This window comes from Cibotium barometz, chromosome 60 (genome assembly GCF_041138505.1).
Source record: "Cibotium barometz isolate CiBa-2024 chromosome 60, ASM4113850v1, whole genome shotgun sequence".
NCBI lineage: Eukaryota > Viridiplantae > Streptophyta > Polypodiopsida > Cyatheales > Cibotiaceae > Cibotium > Cibotium barometz.
In genome coordinates, this window is record NC_141105.1 from 12,590,323 (window position 1) to 12,617,724 (window position 27,402).

Below are 27,402 nucleotides of genomic sequence, written 5' to 3' on the forward strand. Positions count from 1 at the left end.
TTAGTGGTTGTACTCTCATATTTCTATTTAAGACCATAGGTGATGTCAAATTTTTCTTGAACCTTAGTGAAACCAAGTACATTATCCCTTAAGATTTAAAATAGTTCAATAGGTACATCATCCCTTAAGATTTAAAATAGTCATTGGACATGTATTCACTATTTCATTTTGTAGTAGTACTTTTATCTTATCTTTTCCTTGTAATAGGTGCTTTGCAACATGTGGAGAGTCTAATTTTCTAATTAAATGACTCGTGGACTTGAAATCCATCATCCATTAGATGTCTATAAATATTTTCACTAGAATGTAGTTAAATCTTTAACTTCCTATGAGCTCTTTTAGACTCTTATCATAGTTTTTGAATATGTATTCAAGCATATACCCATTCGCACTAGATGGTTTATTTTTACAAGGTCTTGACTAGGCATAGTGTACATGCTAGCATGTCTTTTTTGGGACTCCCAACAATTTTTAACACCTAAAAGTCCACTAACTTGTCGTCTCTTCATTTGGCCAATACATATTGGGTTTTTAAAACACCCCACTTATTTGAGACACCTTATTGACATTTTTATTTTTATTTTTCAATATGCATGGCACCATTATCGAGCCTTTCTTTTGAGGCAAAGTTTTTCCCACATCCTTTTAATCAGGCATATTAGACACCTAGAAGGAAAATTTCATTAAAGAAAGCGTAACATTAACCACCACCACCCCCACCCCCAACCCCAAAGAGATCTTTATGTAGCGTTAATCATTAGATAAGTAGTATGATCGGGATGGGTGAGCTCTTAATCAAAGTCATCCACATGGAGAGATTTCTCCAATCAAGTTGGAGAGATCTGACACTACGGTTTACAGCCTTCAAAGAAAGAGGATAGAGGTACGGGTCCATACTCCTTCTCGTCACTAGAAAGTCTAATGTACTTGTTGCGCCGCCCCTCTTTTCTTCCTCTTTTGGATCTGCCCCTTTCCTTCTTTCCAGACCTGCATTTATCCTCGTCTGTAGAGATGCCAGAGTCGGACTCACTCCCACCCATCTGCTTCCTTTTTCTTTCCAACCTCTGCAAACATGGCGAAATCATTTTCATTACTAGCAATCAGAACTTTGTAGATGACAGACATACTCATGAAGTTCATGTTTACAGCTATTCAAGGTCACAAATTGGGTGAAGAAGAACATGAATTGGGTGCAGAAGAACAAGGGCCCTTTTCCAGCTGATTGATTGGGTGCAAATGTACAAGAAACAGAAGGGCAGGACAAAATTGGGTGCAGAGCTACTGAGCTGGTGGGTACTGATAAATAAATCAATGATTTACCATGCAGACACAGTCAAAGGCTTCCGCCAGAGGTGTGCCAAATATCTGCCTGATCTTTAAGAGTCAGCAGGAGCAGGGTGCCTTGTCTTTTTGTCTGGTGTCATACCAAGGGAAGGCAGTTGAACTCTTACAAATGTGTTAATTCTTTAAACAGGAAGTACCCGTGTGCATACAACCACCCTTGAGCTTAATAGTTGTCAACATTGGACTTCAGGGACATGAAATAATGCACGTATACCCTGCTCAAGCAATGTGCAAAGCAAAAAATAACGTGATATGTGGAAACCTCCACAGCCTCCCCCTTGCATCCCATGCAGCATTGCATCTTTGCCAAGTAGTTTGATTAGCGCTAGTCTGCCATGCTTAAGCATCAATCCCGAATCATGGACGCTTCTGCATGGTTAACATGTTACATTAGTATCAAAGCATCTAACTTCTTCCTAGGAATTAGCATTTGCAAGAAGTGCCACCTGATGCCAACCTTGTCTAAGCTTGGACACAACTGGATGCATATGCTCTCTACCTAGCGTGGAAGATAGCCTGCTGACTATGGTTCAGCATGTCTCCATAGCTACAGAAGCATGGGCTATGTTGCAGAGCCAGTACAAGACCATGAATCCCTCAAGGATTCAGAAACTCAAAAATCAACTTCAACAAGAGAAGCTGAATGAAGATGACGCAGTGGAGGTGTTTCTCACCAGAATCAAGAAGAATCTCCATTACCAGATGGCTGCAATGGGCATGAGTGTGCTCTCTTCGGATCTCCCTCGTCATTGTCTAAGGGTATTGCCACCTAAATATAATAGTTTTGTTACATCTTTGAATGTTGGTGTTAGACCTACTCTTACATTTGAGTTTAGCTCATTACTTCGGAATGAGGAGATGCGGATGCAAACTCACAATGGTGGCAAACAAGTGTTCTTTGCTAACATGACCCCGCATATCGGGAGGAGACTCTGGATGCCCCCTTCTTTGCATATAAAGCCTAGCTAGGCCGCAGGATCCAAATGCCAGAGATTGATGGCACCCCAGCAGCAGTAGCACATTGGCAGTCACAACGCCTCTCACAACGTTTCCTCTCAAATTTTTGGAAGAGGCTTTGGGACAGTTTTCGGCCTAAAAAGATCACCCTCTTTCTTCGGCTGATGGTACACGAGCTTGGCGGTCGGCACTTGGCTGGTCGTTGGAGGTCGGCCAGCAGCTTGCCCGAGGTGCGGCCACTCAACGACATTGTCTTTGGAATTGCCTAAAGGCTTAGCAAGTTTGACAGAGGATTCTCTGCATCTTCACTATGGACAGGGCCTCGAACCGGATCATTACATGGGGCACTGTCGCTTGGGCCACAGAGGCTGAGGTGGTCAGGGCTTATGAGGAGGATGGGGGAGGCCTAGCCCTTCAGGCCTCTCACCACCACATTTCGGCACTACCAGTCACAATCCCACCTTCAGACCATTGACTACCACGCTCATGCATGGGAGATTTGCAGTAGCCTTGCAGCCTGGCACATAGCAAACCAAATGCAGCAAAGCCATTGAGAGTACCCACACTCCGCTAGCAGAGTCTATCAAGAGCATTTGGCTCAATATCATACATACCCTCCACGGTCAGTGGGGGAAGTTGCAAGGTGGATCTGACCGCATTCGGAAGCAGCGAGAAGCTTTCTTGAGGCTCTGGTGGCCTGGCCCTTTTCTCACTGACAGAGGTGGTGACCTCACTTGGCATTACAAACCACCTGTGTGATTGTTCCCCTCCCCCCTCCCCTTGTATGAGATAGCCTTCTCCTCAGAGAGCGGCCAGCTAGAGGAGAAGCATCTCTTTCCCCTCTTTTGATTACTTGATTCTCGCCCTACACATGAGGTGAGTTTGTATCTAGCCCTTCGTGGCTGATTTTAGCCCTTCGAGGTTGTTCCTATGAAGATCCACCGTATCTCTGGTGCCCAAGTGCCCCCATGCCCCCTGCCGGGGGAGCTCTAGCCTGCAACCGCTGAAAAAGAAGCTCCTTCCAAGGCTCAGCGCCTGGAAGCAGTCCCCGAACAATAAGCTTCCCAAACTAGGCTCTACTCTGATCAGCTGGATCTATAATGCCCAAGCCCCCCTAGGCCAGCGGAAGAGTAATAACTGCCCAAGCAACCTTTGCTCGAGCCGGCTGACCATCCCGCCCTGACCAAAGAAAGTTCCTGATCAGCCTCTGTACCTGGCTGATGCAAGAGCTCGAGAAAATCCAGCAAGACGTGATATACCACATAGTCGCTAAAAGCACCTGATTTGTCACCACCACCCTCCCAACCAAGGAAAGCCAAGCTGTACTCCAATATAGAAGCTTCCTCCGAATGCTCAGAAGAAGGGGGGCGCTTTGCTGCTCAGGTGACAAATCAAGTCTAATCTAGCATCCCAGATACTGCATTGCTGTGCCAGGAGGAATCCATCTAAAACCCGGGTCTGGGCTCCATGCCGGAGCAGGAGCGCTATTGATCCAGAAAGCCACTGCCTTGCGCCAATTGATCAATGCTCCCGAAGCCACACCAAAAACCTGTAGAGACTGCTCTACCCTCTATAGATTGGCCTCCTTGCCATGCAAAAACAATCCCGTGTCATCAGCAAACTCAGAATCAAGCAAGTCCTCACCCCGGACTGGAAGCTGGAGTCCTCTCAAGCCAACCTCCTCTGCTGTCAGATACATGCTCATGAAAAAGAAACGGAGCGAGAGGGCATCCCTGACGGACTGATCTGGTCAGCTCAAAACTCGGCCCCCGTCCTCCTGCCATCAACACCTGGCTACGAGCTGTGGAATATAGAGCCGCCACTCCTCGAATCCAGTCTGGCTCAAAACCCAGGCGAAGCATAGAGCCCTCCAGAAAATCCCAATCGACTCTATCGTATGCCTTCTCAAAATCGAGAAGCATAACGACCAAGTCCTCACCAAGAAACCTAGCTCGGGCCGTCGGCTCCCAGAAGGTGAAGATGTTGTCAAGGATACTGTGCTCCTTGACAAAGCCTGTCTGGGTAGCATGAATCAAATCCCCAAGGAAGGGCTGGATCCTCAAACTCAAGGCCTTGGCTAGGACCTTGTAAACAGTATTGAGGATCGTAATAGGCCTCCACTCCCGAATATCATCTGACACTCCCTCCCCCTTGGGGATAAGAAAGATCAAGCCCTCTGAAAAACTCTGTGGCATCACCCAGTGTCCAAAACATGCTGAAAACCCCTGCGGAGGCCTGGCCCCAAAAGGTCCCAATGGCGCATAAAAAAAGCAGGCGTCAAACCGTCCTCCCCAGGGCAACTATGACGCGGGAGGGCCCTCAAAGCCTCAACAAGCTCATCCTCTGAAAGGGGCGCACCCAAAGCTGTGCGCATACGATCTGTGACCCTCCTCTACACATGGGTCCACACAGTCTATCTACAAGCATCACGTGCCTTTGTGGCTGGCTCCGCTGAAAGCAGGTCTCTGTAGAACTCAGTGGCAATAGCTCTAATCTCCTCGGGCTCAGTGGCTAATGATCCGTCCTGCCTCCTAAGCTGGCGTACTCTTGCTCGAGCATCGCGGGGTCCGATGATCTCAAAAAACTCCCAGTCACTCTATCACCAAGCTGAGTCCACTGAGAGGCTTGGCGATGATAGTAAAACTCGTGTCTCTGCTCCTCTGCCTCTTGAACCTCCTGACGTGCCTAGCTCAGCTGGGACGCCACCCACTCACATGTGGGCTGCTGCTCCTGAAGGCGCTGGAGCAAAGCAAGGCTACGTCTCAAGCGACGCTCCCGCTCTCTTGTCTCTCCTAGCCGTGTCTAGGCTGTAGCGTGCAAAAAAGAGCTGAGCTCGATGAGCCCCTAGGCACACTGGCCTACTGCATCCAGGTCAGAGCTCTGGCTATCCTGCCATATCCTCTCAATGTCCTCAAAAAGATTGGGGTCTGTAAGTATCCTCTCTGGGATCCTCAACTGCAAGCTGGTCTCCCGTGTCAAGAGTCAAAATAACTAGCGCATGGTCTGAGAAAGAGGTACCAGCGAGAATGCCAACGGAGCCACCACGCTCCCCGACCCTGTCGCCTACATAGAATCGATCAATCCGTGATAAATTAGTCCCTCCCTGCCGGCGATCCAACCGAGAAAAACTAAGACTGTCTTGAGAACGGGAGAAAGCCTCATGCTGCCATGCATCAGTGATCCGCAGTGTCGTACAAAATCGCTCCCAAGCTGCAAGCTCCGTGCCGTGCACTGTAACATGACTGCCTCCCACCCTATCGGCTGTCACGTGCATCCCGCACTTGGATGCCACGTAGACATTTCTGTACAGTAGGTGCAGGACCTGGGATGGTGAACTGGTCCCATGTGAGCCCAGTCCGGGACGAGTCAGCAAGGGATCCATCTCAGTCGTCCGAGGTCAGGTGTGCAAAGTCCTGCACAAGAAGCAGTGCCAGTCCGCGCTGTGAGTCTCCCTCTGGAATGATGTCAGATGTTCTGTGTATCTGGTTTGCAACTGGATGCCAGGCCTTTGTAGGCATGTAGGTTTGCATGTAGAAAAGGGGCCAGCCCATAGGGCTACCCCAGTGAGAAGGTTTTGCACTTGCACTTGTAGTATGGGCATGGGGGAGGTGTAGAACCACCCCCAAGGGGCCAGGAGGGCCCAAGCCTTGCCCACCAGCCAAGGCAAGGGCTGGGAGGGCTGTCGGCCAGCTCTAGAGCTTCTGGACAGGCAGCCGACAGGGTCCAAAGCCCTAAACAGCAGGCGGCCAGATGTAGGGGCAGTCCCCACACCCATGCGTAGCATGCCCAGCAGCCAGGGTGCTGCCCAGAAGCATGCGCAAAATGGCCAGATTATTGCATAAGTGTGAAAGCAGCAGTTATTGGGAGACTTCCGGAGGCTTCCGGAGGCTAAAAACCAACCGTCCTTCGAGGGACAGGAGTCACTCCGAAAGGGGTAGTCCACCGGCGTCTAAAAACCAACCACACGAGCGAAAAAATTTTCTGGTTTTCTTTGCTGAATCTTTGTCCTTGAAGTGAGCTCTAATACCACTGTAATATGCGGAAGCTTCGGAGAAGGATCGGTACTTCAAAACTCAGAAAACAGCACTCTTTTCGCGACGGAATTAACGCTCAAACTGAAAGACGATGTGCAGAAAAATAGAGAGAGAAGGGAGGAGATGGAGAAGGACACAGTATTGGGTCCCAATTACCCTCTGTAGGGCCCCCACCACGGATGGTGTATTTGCTTTATTAGAATGATGTAAATCTGAAACAAATACAAAAGTACTTGACCTTTTCTTGGCTGGAAAACCTGCCCTTGACCTTCAGTCCTTCACCCCTTTGCTTTAGCAATGTTCTTGGCTGTCCTGGCCCTTGGTTGCTTGGAGCTCTTGGTGAATTATGAGATGGATTCAATGAGATCTTGGCTGGGCTTTTATACCCCTCCCTTCATGCAGTCGGCTGGCTTCAGGAAGCTCCACGACTGAGTATTTTAATAATAAACCTTGAACTCTTGAAAATCTGATTTTGACACAAACTCGTCAAAAAGATCGGCATCAGTGCCTTCCGTAGCCGGCAAGCCTTCGCGTTCCACGAGGGGCTCCAACTCTGATTCTTGGGTCGACATCGTGAAGAGGGTACGTGGAGAGAAAATTCGATCTTTGCACAATGAAAGTGCGAACGAACTCGAGAGCTTGAGAACTTGAGAACTCGAGAGATGTGTGGCAAGAAGCCCACTAGAGGGGTTTATAAAGGTTTCCCAAAAGCCAAAAAAAACTCGAAAAGCTAGGCTTAGCTTTTGCTTTAGCTTTTGTGTTTTTTTTTCGTGAATAAATATATATATATATATATATATATATATATATATATATATATATATATATATATATATATGGATATATATATTCTCTTGTCTTTAAAAAAAATAAAAACCTTGGAAACCTTAAAGAGGGGAAGACTTTTAAACCTTTTTTTTTTAAATTTAAACTCTCCTAAAAAAAACAAAAAACGAAAGCATTAAAAAAGGTATGCTTTCCTTGCGTTGTTTTTTTTTTCTCAACCTCCTGAATTAGCCGGCGCTTGCTGCTGACGTGGTGTGCTGGCCATCGCTGCTAACGTCACTGCTGCCGGCGCCAGAATCATCGCACCAGCCTGCGTGTACGCCTGCGCCAGCGCTGCATAGGTGGGGTCACCCGTCCACGTGCGCCTTGGCGTTGCCTGGGTTGGCTGCGCAGGCCTGGCTTGGGCGCTGCCTGGCTTGGGCGCTACCTGGCTGGGGCGCCTACGTAGGCCTGGGCGCTGCCCGCTTGGCCTAGGCGCCGCCTGGGCTGGCTGCCTTAGCCTGGCCACATGCCTAGCGTTGGCCTGGGCTGGCTGCGCAGAGCTGGCCACGCAAGCCTGGCCGCCTGACTTGGCAGGCCTGGCCGCCAACAGCATCTACGCATACACGACCAACCACACACGTCCAACGCTAACCAGCAAGCATGCCCACGCGCCAACTCAATACACGATCCCGTTCTTCTCAGGCTCTCTCTCTCTTGTTCGAATCTGAAAAGCAAACGTGCTTTTTCTCTTCTTTTTTTTTCTGTTTTCTCTCACTGCAGGTTATGCGACTTCACAACCAAAACTTCTCTTCTTTGCAAAAGCAATCAACCCTTACTCAACCTACCATCTCCCATCAACATGGGGTTCTTTGATGAAGAAAAAACACATACAAAATCTGAAAACTGCAGTATGCACAGAAAAAACAGCAAGTTTTTTAACACATACCGTTCTTCGACCTCTTCTTCTCTACCTACCGACTTGCTGGTTCACGAGGTATGCTCTGATACCACTGTCAAATCCCCACGGATCCCCTCGTGATCGATCTTGGTTCGAAACTCGAATCCTGCAAACAAACGAACAACAACAAGCAAGGGGGTGCAGGCCTGACTCACCTCCCAACCATGACAGCCGTGGGCGAGCCCACAGTCTTGGCTGTCCCCACCGAGCCACGAGCTGAGCTAACTAGGTTGACGTACCGAACAATCTCCTCCTCGTGACGTCCCATACCGCCACGAAGCTGCCCTCACGGGCCTCGAGATTGCTGCCGGCCTCGGCTGCATAAAGCACGTGCACGTTTGCACTAGATCCAAGCTCCAAGACCATAGAGCTCTCACAAACTCGCGAGACTCTCTCTATAATACAATAACTAACCTTGGCCACCCTTTTATAGGCTCTTGGCCGGTCATCGGGCGTCCACACTTGGCCGCCCGCCCGTCCATACTTGGGTGCCCGCCCGTTAGTATATCCCTAACTCAGCTCGTCAATCGCCCGCCTAGTTCCAAGCTTCCCCAAGCCTCGAAACTAGTCTTGCATGCGTATAGCACACGGTAGATACCCACTGTGCACATGACAGAGGTGGAGGTGGAGGTGGAGGTGGAGGTGAAGGGGGGGGCGCTGGCATCTCCTCATCCTCAGTCTGCGCTGGGGTCTCCTCCTGGAGGGGAGCAAAGCTGTTCCTCACTGGAACCCAATGATGCTGAGGCTGTGTCTGCTGCTGCGTCGGTCTCGGGGCATGCTGCTGTGGCTGTCTCCCTCTACGGCGCCCCTGTCCAGGCTGCCAATCAGAGGTCTCTGTGGGCTGAGCAGGTGTCTCGGAGGCTTCCTGCCGAGCCGCATCTGTGGACGGGCCATCGGAGGTCTGCTGCTGCGGTGAAGCTCCGGGTCTCCTACGAGGGCAGGCTTTGGCCAAGTGGCCGACCTGCCCACATATAAAACACTGGTGCGGGAGCCCCGAAAACTCCACTCTCTGATCGATCTATCCCCTCCCCCATCATAGGTAACTGAATGACCTTCGAAAGGGAGGAGATGTCAGGAACCAAAACTCTGACCGAAGGCAGGCCCACTGCTCTAGCCACCACTGAAGCTGCTGTGGGGCCAGTCCCAAGCACCGAGCCCACCAATGATCCTATCCTGGAGAGGAGCGAAAGGTACTCGCGGCGAAGTCCAGGAAAGCAAACTGTGACATGGAATAGGCGCTCTCCCTGTTCGGCCGCTGCTGGGTCGAAACCATGCTGCCAATGTCTGAAGAAGGCCCGAGCGCCCCTGATATCAAGGGGACTCATGGCTAGGACCTAGGCCACGCTCTGGGCTATCTCAAGCTCAATCTGGTAATGGCCACGGCCCAGTAACTGAACGTCCACGATCTTGCCCACATCTGCAAGAAGGCGGACCTGGAAAAGATCCCGGATCTCCCCTCTGCTGGGGCGGGTGCCAACTATACGACAGATGGTGGAATGTGCCTGGAGGCGTTCCACCTCTGCAGCGAGGCTCGCTTTCTCTTCTGGCGAAAGAGAAAGCCTGATGGGGGTATCCTCAGGGGCGGGCGAGGGGGCTGCGAAAGAGTCCCTTTGAGGTGGGGCGGGAGGGGCCTCCATCAGAGTCTGAAGCTGAGTCGAGGGCGAAGCAAGATGGGGGGAAGCGCGGAGCGGGGAGGGAAAGACCGAAAGCGAGGGGGGGAGGGGCGGATGACAGAGGGGGGGGAGGCAAGGGGGAGCGGGAGTGGAAGGGCGCGAGAGGGGGGTGGGAAGGGCGCGAAGGGGGGGGGGGGTGGGAAGGGCGCGAAGGGGGCGAAGGGGCGGGGAAAGGGCGAGGGCAGGAGGGCAGGCGGGCACGAAGGGGGGGCAGGAGCAAGCGGGCGCGAAAGGGGGGCAGACGGGCGCGAAGGGGCAGGCGCGCACAAAAGGGGCAGGCGGGCGTGGGGGGGCAGGCGGACGCGAGAGGGGGGACAGGCGGGCAGGGGGCGGGACGCGGACGGGGGCGAAAGGGGGGGCGGAAGGGGGCGGGGGGGCAGACGGGCACGAAAGGGGGGGCAGGCAGGCGCGAAAGGGGGGGTAGACGGGTGCGAAAGGGGGGGACAGGCGGGCGCGAAGGGGGGGGGGGGAGGGGGGGACGACGGCACAAGCAGGCGGGACGAAGGCACGAGCAGGGGGAGGAGGCGAGAGCTTCAGCGAGCACGATACCCTTTTATAGCTTTATTAACATGATTAAGACTTAATTAATGAAAATAAGACAAATACTGCAAGAAATACTGAGTTGTTTGCATTGAGACAGAGGCCTTTCTTAAATAGAGGCCGAAAGGGTACAAGTGAAGAGACACATCCCTGGGAAGGGATGTGGCTCTTGAATCAATGGTTATGTCCTTTGGACTTAGGGGTGTGTCTTTTAATGAATAGACATGTCCTTTGATAGTGACCCATGTGTAAAGGTGTGACCCTTCACAGGTGTCCTTTCAGTTAATAAGAGATTAAGGAGTAATTAAGGAGAGATTAAGAGAGTTAGTCATAATCGTAACATTCCCTCCCACTTAAAATAAGACTCCGGCTAAGAAGAGATGGTTGTCTTTGAAAGAATTCCCGAAGAAGTTCTAGATATTCTTGTAAGTCTTCATCACTTTGCCGAGTAGAGTCGGAATCATCAAGATCTCTCTATTTAACCAAAAATTATGTAGTGAGCTTATGTCGTGTTTCTTTCTGTCTAACATCAAGAATTATCTCTGGAATTAAGAGTATGTGTTCATCTTCGATTTCTGGAACATAATCCAAAATATCTAAAAGTGAAAAATCACCGTCCACAAACTTCTTGAGCCAAGAAATATGGAAAGTTGGATGAATTCTATCCCAGGAAGGCGGTAACTCCAACTTATAACTGAGAGATGAGTTCTTCTTAGAAATACGAAGGGGTCCATAATACCTTGGGCGAAGCTTTGGGAAGACTGATTTCACTGTATGTATCGATGAGGGGCAATATATAATAATACCAAGTCTCCTTCTTTTGAAATTCAATGTGACGACGACGCTTCGCTGATACCACTTTATGTTGAAGAACAAAGTTGGCAGGAACAAGGGGAGTATGGCCATATGCTGCTTGAAAAGGTGTCACGATTGTGACGTGTTTATATATCAGATTCTCTCTTCATTGCTGATTACTGTTGCAGATGCAAAGAGTTACCAGCCAAAGGGAACCCCTACCCTCGACTGGTTGCGACTCTTCGTCAAAGGATGTACCTCTTCATCGAATAGCCACATCTCTTCGACGAATGGTTGTATCCCTTAGTGAATGGTTGTGCCTCTACATCGACTGGACACATCCCTTAGCCTAAAAGTTGTACCCTTTCGTCTAAGGTCATGTCCCTTCATCAAAGGACATGCCTCTTCAAATGTGTCTCTTCATCTCCTATATAAGAGACCTATTGTACTCAGTCTAATAACAACAAGTCAATTCAATCTTGTCTCAAGTGTTCTCCTGAAGGTTCTTGTTCTAAGTTAATTACTTAAGTAGTAATTAGTACACAATATGCAGGATTAACAACATAATCCCCACAGTGGTATCAGAGCAAATTTTTTTTCCTACCCGTGGGTTGTGAAGCCCTCACCCTCTCCGCGGCACTCCCTCATCCACCTCTCCTTTCGGTGTTGTATGGAAGAAGCAGAGCGATGGTGGACTTGGCGTGAATCCTTGCTTGTAGTAATGTAAACAAGTACACAAGGTCTCACACCCATATACACGTATTGTGTGTATAGCAGAGAGGGACCCCCTGCAGTATTTCCGGAATGCCCTCCCTCCCTGCTGCCGGTGGCGTTCGCAACATGGCAGGAACTGCCCCCTTCGCTGCTGACTATGGAGCCCCCCCTTCTTCGCCTTGGTTGCTGCCAACGGGCGCTCTTGTTTGCTGAGCGTGGCTGCCTGACTGCTGGTTCAACACTGTTCGCAGCGACCCATTCGGCGATCAACCTTCGAAGCGTCACCTCCACTCGGCGATTCAGCTTTCGAAGCGTCACCTCCACCCGGCGACGGCCTTCGAAGCGTCAACCTTCCAAAAAAAAAAAACACCAATACACAACATTAATAAGTGTACTGCCACGTGGAATTTTTAAAAAAAAACTCAAACAAACCCAACAGGCGTGCGTAACCGGCTGGGCGTGCGCTGGCCGCCCGTTTGGGATTTGCTGGTGTGAACAGCTACCGTGGGCGACTCGAAAACCACCACCCGGCTGTCAGGATGTCGCCTAGTTCTTACTCGCCTCCTTCTCTCCAACGAATAGGCGCCCTTCTTCCTGGCTGTTCGTGGGTCTTCCTGGCTTTGCCCACATCACATACTCTGTGTGCTCTTATCCTCTACGTGCATGCTTCATGGACCACTTCCCGGAGGAACCCGACATGCACATCTCTTACCTGAGTTACATCGACGAGATCCCCGAGGCTGTTCTTCCCGAACACAGCCCTCCTCGTGCCCTCACTCCGGATTCAGTGCACTACCCGCCGATGTTGGGTGGATTCCAAGTCTTTCAGCCTCTCCTATCCCAACATCCCCGGCCTCTCAGGTGTACCGCATTCATGTCAGCAGCCCGCATGTGACCGAACCCGACACTTGGGCGATTTGGACTATTTTCCTCACCTGCAAGCCACTGCATCTTACTCATTTCGAGTATTTTTTATCACGGTACCCGCAGTTGGCACACTTTCTTCCAGAGTGCAGTGTGGATGGCTTACGCAATGTCTCCTCCACGCGCCCTCCTGTGACATTTTACTGCGAGATCTTCGTCCCCGACTATACTCCATTATCTCCAGTGCCCAGTTCTAAATCAGAGAGCGATATGCTCAAAGGATTAACCAATACACAACAAGACATAAGAAACAAGCATAGGTTAAGGGGAAATACAAGCCAATGCAGTAACTTCGGAGGACGATCCCGACGAAGTGGAAGATCCCGACTTCGCGTACGAGGACCCTATTACTGCCTCTCCAGCAGCTGTTCCTTCCATTCTCCATTTCGGGTGGACCTTTCCTGCTTCACCACAGTACTCTCTCTGAGTGCTTCAGATGTCGACGTCGCACGACAACGTGCCACCCGCCGATCCTCAGCTGGAAGCCTTGCTGATGACTACTCTCCAACAACAGATGGAGGATTTGCAAAAGGCATTTTTCGACGGAATGGCATCAATGAGATCCCAGATGGAAGACATGCAGCAGCGGCACCAACATCAGCGCGAGGAATCCAGGAAGTCCCAGCGAGCGCATCGTTCGCATTCTCCACAGTCATCATCATCATCCTCGGTGGGCCAGCAGGACGATCCCTTACCTCCTCCCGATCCGACTGCCGAGGTAGACAATGCTGAACTTAAACTTTTATATAAATTAATGACCACAGCACAAACACGGAAGATGGACATCAAGTTACCTGAGCCCTACAATGGCCGCCGTGATAAGCGGTTAATCGATCATTGGCTCTACAAAATGGAGGTTTACTTCTCGAATACTGAATTGCCCGAGAACAAAAAAGTAGCATTGGCCAGTACCCTTTTGAAGGATACCGCCTTCCTCTGGTGGCGACGCAGGATTGCAGATGGCAAGTCTACTCCAACGTGGGATAAATTCCGGCGTGCTCTTCGCAAGGCTTTTGAGCCTGCAAATGCGAATTTTCATGCCAGGTCTTCTCTCCGCCGCCTGAGTCAAACTGGCTCCGTGGCCGCGTACATCTCAGAGTTTCAAAAATTGGCTCTGGAGATAGAGACACTCAGCCCCTCTGACCAGCTTCACAGCTTCATTGACGGGCTTGAACCCACAATCCAAGACGAAGTCCATAAGTATAATCCTGCCACCCTGGATGAAGCAATCTCGTATGTCGAGCGCATCAGTGATTACCGGCGTCCTCCCAGGAACTTTTCCTCCGGCGCCCGTTCCTTCCAGCGGAATCGATCCAATGGGACTAGCCAACCCCAACGTCCTAATTCTAGACAACCCAACTCTCGGCGACCATATTCTAGACAACAGTCCTTCCGGCCGCGATTTTCCGGGCAAACTTCCGCGTCAAATGCAGGATCCTCTCAGACCGAATCCTCTGGCAGCAGCAGAAACCGAGATCGGTCTCGACAGGACCGTCGCAACAATGATCGGCGCAATTTCAAGCGAGAACCCTCTTCAGGACAGCAAACCTCTTCATCAACTGCCCCTTCATCCCAACCTAGTCGCCCAGGCCTCTGCACAATTTGTTCTGGCGATCACCGGTGGTATGAATGCCCTCAGCGTCCTAAACCCTCCAACACTCGGCGCAATTCTCAGGTGGACAGTTGTCACCATGCTGATCATGACCCGCCTCCTGTGAAAGACAAGAACAAACAGATGGCTTGTTCTGTTCGCGTTTCGGAGTTTGTCAGTACCCTGATGCTTAATGGCCAAAGTACCAACCCTGCTCCGGTGAATCTATCCAAACAGGTCCTTAGTCTTCTTGGCTTCATTGGCGACCATCCCATCAATGTGCTGGTGGACAGTGGCTGTTCCACTAATTTTGTGGGCACTTCTTTGGTTCATAAGCTTCGCCTACAGACCCGACATTTTGTGGATGCTTTTCAAGTGGAGCTTGCTGATGGTTCCTTCCTTAATTGTAACCAAAAGGTGCAACAGCTCCAGTTCCAGATTCAAGATTACCAGGATTACCTTAATTTTTCAGTGATGCCGTTGTCACATTATGACATGATATTGGGACAATCTTGGCTGTATCGATATGATCCGGTAATCAGCTTTCGTTCCCATTCAATCCAATTATATCATAATGGTCGAGAGCTGGAACTTCATGGCCTTTTCAGTGCTAAACCCATCACCATTGTTTCTGCCCTGCAAGTCAAGCGTCTCGTTCGCAAACGTGACAGTGCAACATCCTTGGTCATGTTACGGGAGATTGAAGCAGAAACCAATGAGCAATCTCAAGCCTCGTCATCAACTACTGCTTACTTGGAGCAACCCTTCTTCAGGCCTTTTCAGGATTTGTTTCCAAATGATCTTCCGACGACATTGCCTCCTCGTTGTCCTGTGGATCACCCGATTGATCTTATCCCAGGTCAACCTCCTCCAACCCGAGCTCCATACCGTGTTTCTTACTCTGAATCTCAGGAGATACAAAAGCAATTACAGGAGTTGCTGGACAAAGGTCACATCCGTCCCAGCAAAAGTCCTTTCGGAGCCTCGGTTTTACTTGTCAAGAAGAAGGATGGATCAATGCGGCTTTGCATTGATTACAGTGCTCTCAACAAGCTGACAATCAAGAACAAATTTCCTTTACCTCGCATCGATGAATTGTTCGACCAACTGCTTGGTGCTAAGGTGTTTTCCAAGATTGATTTAAAGTCCGGCTATCATCAAATTCGTATCCGTAATGGTGATGAATACAAGACAGCCTTTCGGACAAAATATGGCCATTATGAATTCTTGGTCATACCTTTTGGGTTAACCAATGCCCCGGCCACTTTCATGACCCTGATGAATGAAATTTTTGGGCCATACTTGGATAAGTTCGTGATCGTTTATCTTGATGATATTCTGGTTTTTAGCCGATCTATGGTCGATCACAAAGAGCATTTGCAGATAGTCTTTGAAGTACTATGCAACAATGTGCTGTACATCAACAAAAAGAAGAGCGAATTTTTCAAAAACCATGTGGAATATCTTGGTCACATCATTTCTGCTAATGGGATTGCAGTAGATCCTAAGAAGATTCAGGCGATTGTGGATTGGCCTTTGCCCCTCACCATTTCAGATGTTCGATCTTTCTTGGGACTTGCTAATTTCTATCACAACAAGGTGCATAGATTTTCGGAGATTGCTGCCCCTTTGACAGAATTGACAAAGCTGGACAAACTTCAGTGGTCTTCGGAAGCTGAGCAATCCTTCAATGATCTTAAGCATGCCTTGACGACAACCCCGGTCTTGGCCATTGCAGATCCCACTCAGCCCTTTGATGTAATGACAGATGCCTCAGATCGTGCTTCTGGTGGAGTTCTGATGCAGAATGATCGTGTCATTGCTTTTGACAGCAGAAAGTTTTCAGCCATTCAAAGCAGGTATCCTGTGTATGATAAGGAGTTTTTGGCAATCGTACATGCTTATCGAACATGGAGACATTATCTTCTTGGAGCAGATTCAGTTGTACGTATAGATCATCAATCTCTGACGTATATTTTCACTCAACCTGTTATGAACTCTCGACAAGGCAGATGGGTTGAATTCTTGGCTAATTTCCACATGATTATTCAGTATGTTCCTGGTCTTCAGAATGTGGTTGCAGATGCCTTAAGTCGCATGCCTCGAGCCATCAATTTTGCCATCACAGATGTGCAAATGGAAATCCCTGCTTGTTTCAAAAAATAATATTTGACGGATAGAGATTTTGGAGATGCGTTCCGTGCTCTCAAATCTTCTAATCCCAGTCTTGCAGAAATGAACATGTTTGCAGCCTATATTATCATAGATGAGTTGCTGTTCTTCTCTGACCGCATTTGTGTGCCTCACAATACTTCATTGCGGAAGATTCTTATTCAAGAACATCATGAAGTCCCTTATGCTGCTCACCCTGGTATCAACAAGACATATCGACTTTTGTCTGCTACATACTTCTGGCCTCAGATGCAGCAAGATGTTATCAAATTTGTCAAAGCTTGTCATTCATGTCAAACAATGAAAGCCTCTCGACAACTTCCTCAAGGGTTACTTCAACCATTGCCAGTTCCCAATGAGAGATGGGAAAGTATCAGTATGGATTTTATCACCACCTTGCCTCGTTCATCCAAAGGCAATGCTCAGATTCTTGTGGTGGTTGATCGATTTTCCAAAATGGCACATTTCATTCCTTGCAAGAAAGCTGCTTCAGCCCCAGACGTAGCGTCATTATTCGTGCAACATGTCTTCAAATTGCATGGTTTACCAAAGACCATCATCTCTGACAGAGATCCAAAGTTCACTGGACATTTTTGGACGTCTTTGTTCAAATCTCTTGGCACGAATTTGTTATTCAGTTCAGCCTATCATCCTCAAACAGATGGACAGACTGAAAGAGTCAATCAGATTTTGGAAGAAATGATTCGACATTACATTCAATTCCGTCTGGCATCATGGGAAGATTATTTACCACTCGTGGAATTTGCTTATAATAATTCCCATCATTCAGCAATTGGATTAACTCCATTTCAAGCAGCATATGGACATACTCCTCTTGTGCCTACAAACTTTGTTTTACAACACAAAGTGGCGTTGGCAGATCAGTTGGTTCAGGAGATGCAAGATGTGCTTGTACAAGTTCGAGATAAATTGGTCCATGTGCAACAAAAATATCAAAAACAGGCCAACAAGCATCGTCGACATGCAGAATTTCAAGAAGGAGACTTGGTCTTATTATATGTGGCACCTCACCGCTACAAAACAGTGAAGTCGGTTTTTCCAAAGTTACGACCTCGCTTCTATGGGCCTTTCAAAATTCTTAAGAAAAATTCAACTGTTAGTTATAAGTTGGAACTTCCACCGTCATGGGGAAAGATTCATCCGACTTTTCACATATCTTGGCTCAAACAGTATATTCAAGGAGATTCGCCTGTTCCAGACTTATCTTCTTATGTACCAAAAATTGAAGATGACCATATTATCCTTGTTCCAGAAGTAATACTTGACGTAAGACAGAAGGAAACAAGAAGAAAGTTGACTACAGAATTTCTTGTGAAGTGGATGGACTTGGATGAGTCTGATTCCACTTGGCAAACAGATGAAGAAATGCAGCAGTACCCTAACCTTCTTCAGGAGTTCTTCGACAAACGGATGTCTATCATTTGACACCTGGGTTTTATTTTAAATGGGAGGGAATGTCACGATTGTGACGTGTTTATATATCAGATTCTCTCTTCATTGCTGATTACTGTTGCAGATGCAAAGAGTTACCAGCCAAAGGGAACCCCTACCCTCGACTGGTTGCGACTCTTCGTCAAAGGATGTACCTCTTCATCGAATAGCCACATCTCTTCGAATGGTTGTATCCCTTAGTGAATGGTTGTGCCTCTACATCGACTGGACACATCCCTTAGCCTAAAAGTTGTACCCTTTGGTCTAAGGTCATGTCCCTTCATCAAAGGACATGCCTCTTCAAATGTGTCTCTTCATCTCCTATATAAGAGACCTATTGTACTCAGTTTAATAACAACAAGTCAATTCAATCTTGTCTCAAGTGTTCTCCTGAAGGTTCTTGTTCTAAGTTAATTACTTAAGTAGTAATTAGTACACAATATGCAGGATTAACAACATAATCCCCACAAAAGGTGTCATTAGTTGAATGATAAGAATTATTATAAGCAAATTCCACCAAAGGTAAATATTCTTCCCATGAAGCTAACCGAGACTAAACATAATGACGCAACATTTCTTCCAGAATCTGATTAACTCGTTCCGTTTGTCCATCTGTCTATGGATGATAAGCAGAGCTAAAGAGTAAATTTGTACCAAGAGACTTGAATATCGAAGTCCAAAAATGTCCTATAAACTTTGGATCTCGATAAGAAACTATAGATTTTGGCAATCCATGAAGTTTGAAGATATACTATATGAACAATACTGCAATATCTGAAGCCTGGGCTGCTTTCTTGCATGAAATGAAATGTGCCATTTTAGAAAATCTGTCAACCACCACAAGAATCTGTGTATTGCCTTTAGAAGAACGTGGCAATGAAATGATAAAATCCAAACTAATACTTTCCCAGCGTTCATTGGGAACTAGAAGTGGTTGAAGAAGACCAGCTGGAACTTGTCTGCTAGCTTTCATGCGTTGGCACGAGAGACATGCTGTAACAAACTTAATAACATCTTGCTTCATTTGAGGCCAATAGTATGTAGCTGTCAAAAGACGATATGTCTTGTTGATGCCTGGGTGTGCAGCATAAGTGACCTCATGATGTTCTTTCACCAATACTCTTCGAACATGAGTATCATGAGGTACACAAATACGGTCCTGATAATATAATAAACCATCCACTATTGTATATGCTCCATAAATCTTCAAGTCAGAAGGAGTTGCATTCTAAGAATTAAGAATTCGAAATGCATTTCCAAAATCACGATCTTTTGAATAACGGTCCTTGAAACTTTGAGGTATATCCATTTCAACTGTAGAAATAGCCAAGACCGAAGCTTGCGGCATATGACTGAGGACATCCGCAACCACATTGGTAAGACCAAGAACATACTCAATTGTCATATGAAAATTGGCTAAGAATTCGACCCAACGCGCTTGCCTAGCATTCATAACTGACTGCGTGAAGATATATTTCAAAGAATGATGATCTGTTTTCACCACTGAATCCCCACGAAGGAGATAATGTTTCCATGCACGATAGGCATAAACAATAGCCAAAAATTCCTTGTCGTATACCAGGTATCTTACTTGAATTGCAGAGTGCTTATGACTGTCAAACGCAATAGCACGTCCTTGTTGCATCAAGACGGCACCAGTGGCAATATCAGAAGCATCCGTGTAAACATCAAAGGGGAGAGTAGGGTCAGGAATAGCCATGACCGGAATTGTTGTCAAAGTTGTCAATTTTCAAAAGCTTGTGTTGCGGCTGCAATCCATTTGAATGCAGGAGCGGACTTTAGAAGTTCTGTGAGAGGAGCAACTATTTCGGAAAATCGATGAACCTTTGTGTGATAGAAGTTGGCAAGTCCCAAGAAAGAACGAACATCATGGATGTTTGTGGGAGTTGGCCAATTGACAATAACCTATATTTTTCTTCGGATCCACAGAAATACCGTCTGCTAAAACCACATGTCCAAGGTACTCCAAGGACGTCTTGAAGAATTCACTTTTGCCTGGATTAATATAAAGAGCATTGTCACGAAGCACTTGGAAAACGATCTTAAGATGTGCCTTGTGTTCTTCCATATTACGACTGAACACCAGGATGTCATCAAGATAGATAATGACAAACTTGTCCAAAAAAGGACGAAAAAGATCATTCATCGGACTCATAAATGTTGCAGGGGCATTGGTTAATCCGAATGGCATGACCGGGTACTCGTAATGACCATATTTTGTGCGAAAAACTGTCTTATATTCATCACCTTCGCGAATGCGAATCTGATGATATCCAGACTTAAGATCAATTTTGGAGAAGACCTTTGCATGGAGCAATTGATCAAACAATTCATTAATGCGCGGAAGAGGATACTTATTCTTGATAGTCAACTTATTAAGGGCACGATAGTCGATGCAAAGGCGCATAGACTTATCCTTCTTTTTCACCAAAAGTACTGAAGCTCCAAAAGGGCTTTTGCTTGGTCGAATATGTCCTTTGCTTGGAGGACATAGATACAAAGGTGATGTACCTCAGGCAACCTTTCTTTGCTCCAAAAGTTCAGTAAGTTGTCGCTGTATCTCCTGAGATTCCGTAAAAGAAACTTGATATGGAGCACAAGTAGGTGGAGCACTGCCAGGAAGGATATCAATAGCATGGTCGACTGGTCGCCGAGGTGGGAGAACCGTAGGAAGCTCCTGAGGAAAAAGATCCAAGTATGGAGCAAAGAAAGGTTGCCTGAGGTACATCACCTTTGTATCTATGTCCTCGGGAGGATCGTTGGCTGAATAGACCATTAAAAGTGCTAAGGAACAACCACTCTTGTGGACCCACCGTTTCACTTGAAGAGCTAAAAGGGTTGGTGTAGAAGATTGGTCTCTGATTCCTTCGAGTGCCACAAGCATATCATTTTGAGCAAATTATATGGAATGGTTCCAAAAACTGATCAGGGGATCATATTGATACAACCATTCTTGACCAAGGATCATATCATAATGTGCCAAATTCATGACTTGGAAATCCAATTTGTCACGATAGTGCTGAATTCGAAAGGAGAGGTGTTTGGCAACGGTGTTACACAAGGATGTGGAACCATCAGCAAGCTCTACCTCATAAACAACAGCACTTGGAGAAGTCCAAATCTTCAATCTCTGAGTCAAGGTGGTTCCCACAAAGTTATGAGAACACCCACTGTCAATGAGCACCTGAATAGGGTGACTGGAAATAGAGCCTTGAAGAACCAAAACCTGAGTAGACCGCTGGGGCAACGGTGACGAGGCAGCTTGTGCTGCTGTGGCAGTAGCGGTAATCACTGAAGCATATGCAATAGCATGGTGATTAACTGCACGCTTTCCTTTGTCAGCAACTAGGGGTTTCTCCTCGGAAGTGGAGGGTTCAGCATTAGAATTCTGTCGATGGGTTGGTCTTTTGGGGCACTCAAACCATCGATGAGGTCCATTACAAATTGTGCACAATCTTGTCTTTTGTTGATCCCGTCCAAAAGAAACAATGGAAGGAAGAGGATTGCGAGATTGATCACGTCCTTGGTCCCGCCGAACTACGTGGTTGGAAGGATTGAGAACGTCGGAACCGAAAAGAGGACGATCCTTCTGATCAGCGAGGGTGTTGAGAATTATTCCATTAGGGATTAGACCGAGGTAGAAGTACCAGAAGATTCTCTGCGACTATCTCGGGTCATACGAGATCCATTGGCTTTCTGAAAGTCATTAGCTCGATTGGAAGAGGCCGAATTTCGAGAATTAATGTCTGCAACGCGCTCGGCGTATCGTATGGCATCGGCAAGATCGACAAGGTTATATTTCTGAACATCGACACACAGTGTGGGGTTAAGACCTTCAACGAAGGCATGAAGTTCGTCCACTGGGGACAAAGAGTCAATCTCCAGTATCAAGTTGGTGAACTCGGAGATATAAGAGGCCAAGGAACCAGTTTGGTCCAAATAAGAGTCAGGGGGTTTAATTTCCAATTTCTTTGTTTTACTGGCTTGTAAAAGACGATAAAGAGTTTTAAGGTCGTCGCCTTCTACCTCGGAAGGAATGACGTCTGCGTCTGCTGGTACTGTTGCTGAAACATATGTTGCTGGTACGGAACTCATGTAGGAGTGGCGATCCGTGTGTGGAGCTGCTGGATCTGCGAAGCCAAGGATGCCATAGACTCCTGGAGTTGCTGTTGGAACTGCTGCTAAAGTTGCTGCAAAGCTGGCTGCCATTCCGGAGGGGCTAGTATGTCAACAGGTTCTGCCATGAGAGAAAATGTTGATGTAGAGGCTTCAGGGTGATGAGGCTCTGGGGGTTTTTGCTATTGATGATGCCGTTGGGCTCTAGTAAGAACCATCGGCTGGAGGGTGCGGCATCTGGAAATCCCGAGAGGAGAGGCTACGTACTGGTGAAGCGGCTATAGACCATCCAGTATAGTAAGGGCGATCCTCTGGGACTGGGCTCGCACGAGAGTCTACTACTGGAGAAGAAGGTACAAGGGTAGGGGCAGCTACTGGTGTCAAGGGTGTATATTCTGGTGTAGAGGGGCGCTCTGGGGGTTTTTGCTATTGATGATGCCGTTGGGCTCTAGTAAGAACCATCGGCTGGAGGGTGCGGCATCTGGAAATCCCGAGAGGAGAGGCTACGTACTGGTGAAGCGGCTATAGACCATCCAGTATAGTAAGGGCGATCCTCTGGGACTGGGCTCGCACAAGAGTCTGCTACTGGAGAAGAAGGTACAAGGGTAGGGGCAGCTACTGGTGTCAAGGGTGTATATTCTGGTGTAGAGGGGCGCACCGTGAATGAAGATGGATAAACGTCCTCAGAATAGGTGCAATATTCGTGAAAAATGATGCTACACTCGGGGAGGATAGCGCCCAGATAAGGATGATGCCTAAGTATAAAACAGTAATGATCCAGATCCTGTGCGGGTTTGTGGATTTAATTTTTTTTTAATATTTGTAGACGTGGCAATTAGACCCGTAGGGTCATACCCTTTGGTATGAGGGGTGTTGGTTAATTTTTTTTAATAAAAAAACAACGAATCGTCATGCGCTCTTCGTCGGCAGTCGACTCGGAAAGCTTCCACGAAGAGGTGCGACTGCTCTTGGGAGGGGTGCCGGTTCATGAAGGGGTGCCGCCTGAAGAGGTAAGCCTCCTGATTGAAGGCTTTTTTTTTTGTTTTTGTCTCCTTTATTCAAGAGTGTCCTGCATATGGCTGGCCCAAACTTAATCAGTAAAAATTGGGAGTTGGGGACTGAATTGGATGGGGCATTCTCTCCTGCTCTTCCATTCAACACTTGCTACACCCAATTTTAAGGTTTGGGCGGGCTAATTTTAGGGTTAGGATTAGGGTTAGGACTGATTTTAGGGTTAGGGTTAGGGTTTGGACATAACACAAGGGTGGAAAAAGTTTGCTTTGATACCACTGTAAAGCTTTTATAACTTTATTAACATGATTAAGACTTAATTAATGAACATAAGACAAATACTGCAGGAAAGACTGAGTTGTTTGTATTGAGACAGAGGCCTTTCTTAAATAGAGGCCGAAAGGGTACAAGTGAAGAGACACATCCCTGGGAAGGGGTGTGGCTCTTGAATCAATGGTTATGTCCTTTGGACTTAGGGGTGTGTCTTTTAATGAATAGACATGTCCTTTAATAGTGACCCATGTGTAAGGGTGTGACCCTTCACAGGTGTCCTTTCAGTTAATAAGGGATTAAGGAGTAAGACGCAAGTGCTCCCTGGCATGTATCTGTGGAGTAGAACCTTAGCCCTTGGCTCGAGGGTGGATCGAAGTATTGATCTTACGATTGGTAGTAAGCTTGCCTAGCAGATCATAGATACGCTTGCAGAGGGGCCCTGTGGGCAAGCACTGGTGGTATGGGACGCGAGTGCTCACTGGCATGTATCTCTAGAGTAGAACCTTAGCCCCTGGCTGGAGGGTGGATCGAAGTATTGATCTTACAATTGGTGGTGAGCTTGCCTGCACCCCTTTTATTTGGTTCTTTGATCTTGTGTTGGACTGTGTTTAGAAGATCTTGGTTAGACAGGCCTGGGAGGCCTCTCACAGGACGACAAGGTCTTGGTCTTGGAAACCCTTGGGGACTCCACTTTGGTACCTACCGATGCGATCCTAAGGCAATTCACAGCACAAGTCAGCTCTATCAAAGCAAAGGTTCTTCTCAAAGCAATCCAAGAGAATATCTTTTAGACCCATATAACATTGGATGTGTTTACAACGGTATCAAGGCTAAGGATATCAGTCAAGTCCATGTAACCTGGGTGTGTTTTACACCGGTATCTTCACAAAGCAAAGGTCTTCTTGGGATTTAGAGCTAAGGCTATCATAAGGTTATGCACAGTCACATGCAATATCAAGAAGAGACTATGGTCACCAACACCAATGGGGAGCAAGTTATTGCTCCCCAAGATGGGGCACATGTTGCAAATGATACAGATGATTAATCAAATGATGCAGTTTTTCCCAAGCTTTCCTTGGTACCTATGCAGCAGTTTGGTTTAACAAGGAGTATTTTTTTGGGAGTACCCAACCTTGTTAATGGGTTACTTGGAGAAGTAGTGCGACTCCCCTCAACAAGTTAAGCAACAAGGGATGTCATGTGAACCACTACACTTGGGTAGCACAATGACATGACAATACCAGAAAATGTAAGTTTTGGATTAGTGATGTGAACTCTGCATTTTGTGAGCCCAAGTCTAGGGACACGTCTCCAATTGTCATCAAAGAAGGCCAAGGTAAACCAAGGCGATTATTTGGTACTTGACGTTTGTGTAGATATCCAAGACACTTATTAGGCCAAGTGCCGGGCACCAGACATGCATAGAATATCCAATAGGAAAGACGCCATGTCTTCTGGACCGGGAAGCCCATCTTGACAGCACAAGACAAATTTGCACAAGTCAGGCTGGTCAGGCAGTTGGTCGTACAGCAGGCCCCAACCAGCAGAAGAGTGCAGATTGTAGCTTATAAAGAGGCCCCTCTTCTTCCCAGTAAAAGCATCTGATCCTTGGCATCGTATGAACCCCAACTCAAGGACAGGTCAGCAGAGCATCACTTAGGCATCTAGCAAGGCATCAAACCAACACTCCACTTAAGTAGAGGAGCAAAGCCATCAGGGTTTTGCTCCAAACCTGCAAAACGAAGGCATTCCAAAAACCCGCTTAGGAAGTAGTCTATTCTGGCAAGGACCCATTCGGATCAAGAAGTTCTTGTCTTCCGTTCAGTTTAGATACACACACTAGATCAGCTAGGGAAGGAAGAAGATATCTTCAAGTCAAGGATTAAGATCTGCATTGTACCCATTTCAACTTCATAATAGAGCAAATACACCACAAGGTGGGGGCTCTTCAAGGATTATTGAGACCCAAGTTGTGTCTGGTATACTCTCTTTCCTCTCATTTAACGCACCAAAGTAACCGCACATCTCAATCATGTCTAGTATCAAAGCTTCCACAAGTGACAGGCTCCCTAGAACTGCTCCAAAACTGATGACCGTTGCTGCACATGATCAATCGATTGCTATGTCTTCCACCTCCTTGGGCTACATGTACTACTCTACTTGTTTCCTGCCTGCCTTCAAGGTCTCCTATCATACCTTCACAAACACACATCTAGTCTAATCCCTGTGCATTCCCTGCTTCACAACACTCATGGCCTGTGTCCCTTTATGCATAGGACTCACAAAAGGCCAGCTTTAGTGTGCCCCAGTAGTCATGTCACATGCATCTGCAGGACTAACTGAAAGATTTTGCCAGATGTACTTCATCGCACTCATGGGGAACTGGGAACAGAACAAACCAGATAGACACTCCTTTTTTACCAGGAAAGAGATCCTTCTATTAGTTAAAAAATCAATCAGCCATAGGCTAAATGTACATGCTCAGAACCCTCCAAAGAGGCAAAGTAAGAACAGGGGAGGGTGGTTCCCTCCATGGCTGGCTACCCTCAGAGGGAAACTGCCTCGTGCAAAGCACGCGGAGGAGGGGGGAGGGGGGGGGGGGGGGAGTGGGGCAAGTGATCTCGCCCTCCTGTTCACAAGAAAAAGGACCCTGGCACCGTGTGTGCAGAAAAGCCTCTCACTACCTACACAAGCGATCTGAAACTTCCTGAAGAGATAGACTCTCCTTTGCCAGTACCTCAAAGGTAATCAGCTCAGTAGAGACCAAGTTTCAATTCATTATTGTTCTTCACCCCAAAAATGATGAAGTTGACTAGAAGCAGGACAAGACCATGGTCTCCATACTTTATTTAATCAATTAGGGCAGCATACTACTTAGGAGAACATCAGAGCAGATGAGAGATAAATACCTTTCTTTTCTTGTCTTTATCCTTGTCCTTTCTTCCTGATGTGTGATGATATGGTTTGCAGAAAGGAAAAGAAAAAAAAAGGTAAGCATCGCCGCTTTAAACAAGTATCAATAACTGACCATACTCTTGAAATTCTTAACCACCTTTCAAGGTCGACTTTTTGTCAGCATGATTGGTACCACGTGCAAGCTTTCGTGCGCGTTCTGCATCAAGCTGCGCTCTATACTCCTTCATAAGCCGGACCTCATCATCCTCTTGCTCCTCTTTTTTCTTGGCTTCCTCCTACCAATGAGCATTTCAATGGCTCCAAATGAAATACATCCTAGGCACAAAAATGGGTTTCCAAAAGCATGAAAGAGAAGAGCAACCTTTTGCCTCTTTTTGTACTCCTCCCAAGTGACAGTGTGAGAAGTTTGCAGGCTGGCCAACCGGGCAGCATGCCACTCTGGTGAATGAAAAGATCCATCGATCTGTGATGGACTTTGTTAACAAGAATTCATTTTCAATCTGCAATTCTGCACTTCTCTACTCAAACTATGGCTTCGTTAGACCCATTACCCAAACATCAATTACGACTAAAACAATGCTCTCAGAGCCATGATTATGCGAACCCAAATCAAAAGCACTCGAGTTAAAAGAAAAGGAGGACACAAACCATTCCATCTTCGACCTCTTCTACGCTTCCCGGGCCCAGCTGGGAGGCCATCTTCGATCTCTGCGTAGCTTTGTGAGCCTGATTTTTCCCCATGGTTGCTGCCTTGAAGAGAGCGCCCAACAGTCAAGGAAGGCACAGAAGGAAAGTCAGGCTGGCCGAGAGAGAGAGAGAGAGAGAGAGAGAGAGAGAGAAAGAAAGAAAGAGAGTGTGTGTGAGTGAGAGAGAGTGTGTGTCCTAACTGGTTAAAAAGTGCACGATCCCGTGAAGGTTCGATCAAACCCCAGCATCGTCCATGTCTACCTTTTTGGCTTTCCAAGCATGGAGGGTTATTCGATTTTTACTTTTTGAAAAGTTTTGGGTTCTGTGTAGATGAATGCTATAAAAAAAAAACGGTGCATTTAGGGCCGTTACACATACCCCACCGCCCATGCATGGGCAGGCCTGCCCAAGAATTATGGACGGTGGATACCACATCAGCATGGGCAGGCAGGGGTA

The 27,402-nt window shown here is 47.4% G+C and overlaps 1 protein-coding gene across 1 annotated transcript; it reads right to left on the bottom strand.

Moving 5' to 3' along the window:
• Window positions 1-663: 663 nt before the first annotated feature.
• Window positions 664-27,175, bottom strand: LOC147604996 (uncharacterized). The gene is made up of 5 exons (XM_086794109.1): window positions 26,908-27,175; window positions 26,621-26,722; window positions 26,396-26,534; window positions 26,253-26,287; window positions 664-1,064 (listed from the first exon to the last, which is right to left on the bottom strand). Exons 1-5 carry the CDS (start codon window positions 26,998-27,000, stop codon window positions 849-851), a joined length of 585 nt encoding a protein of 194 aa, XP_086650235.1. The 5' UTR covers window positions 27,001-27,175; the 3' UTR covers window positions 664-848.
• Window positions 27,176-27,402: the final 227 nt, after the last annotated feature.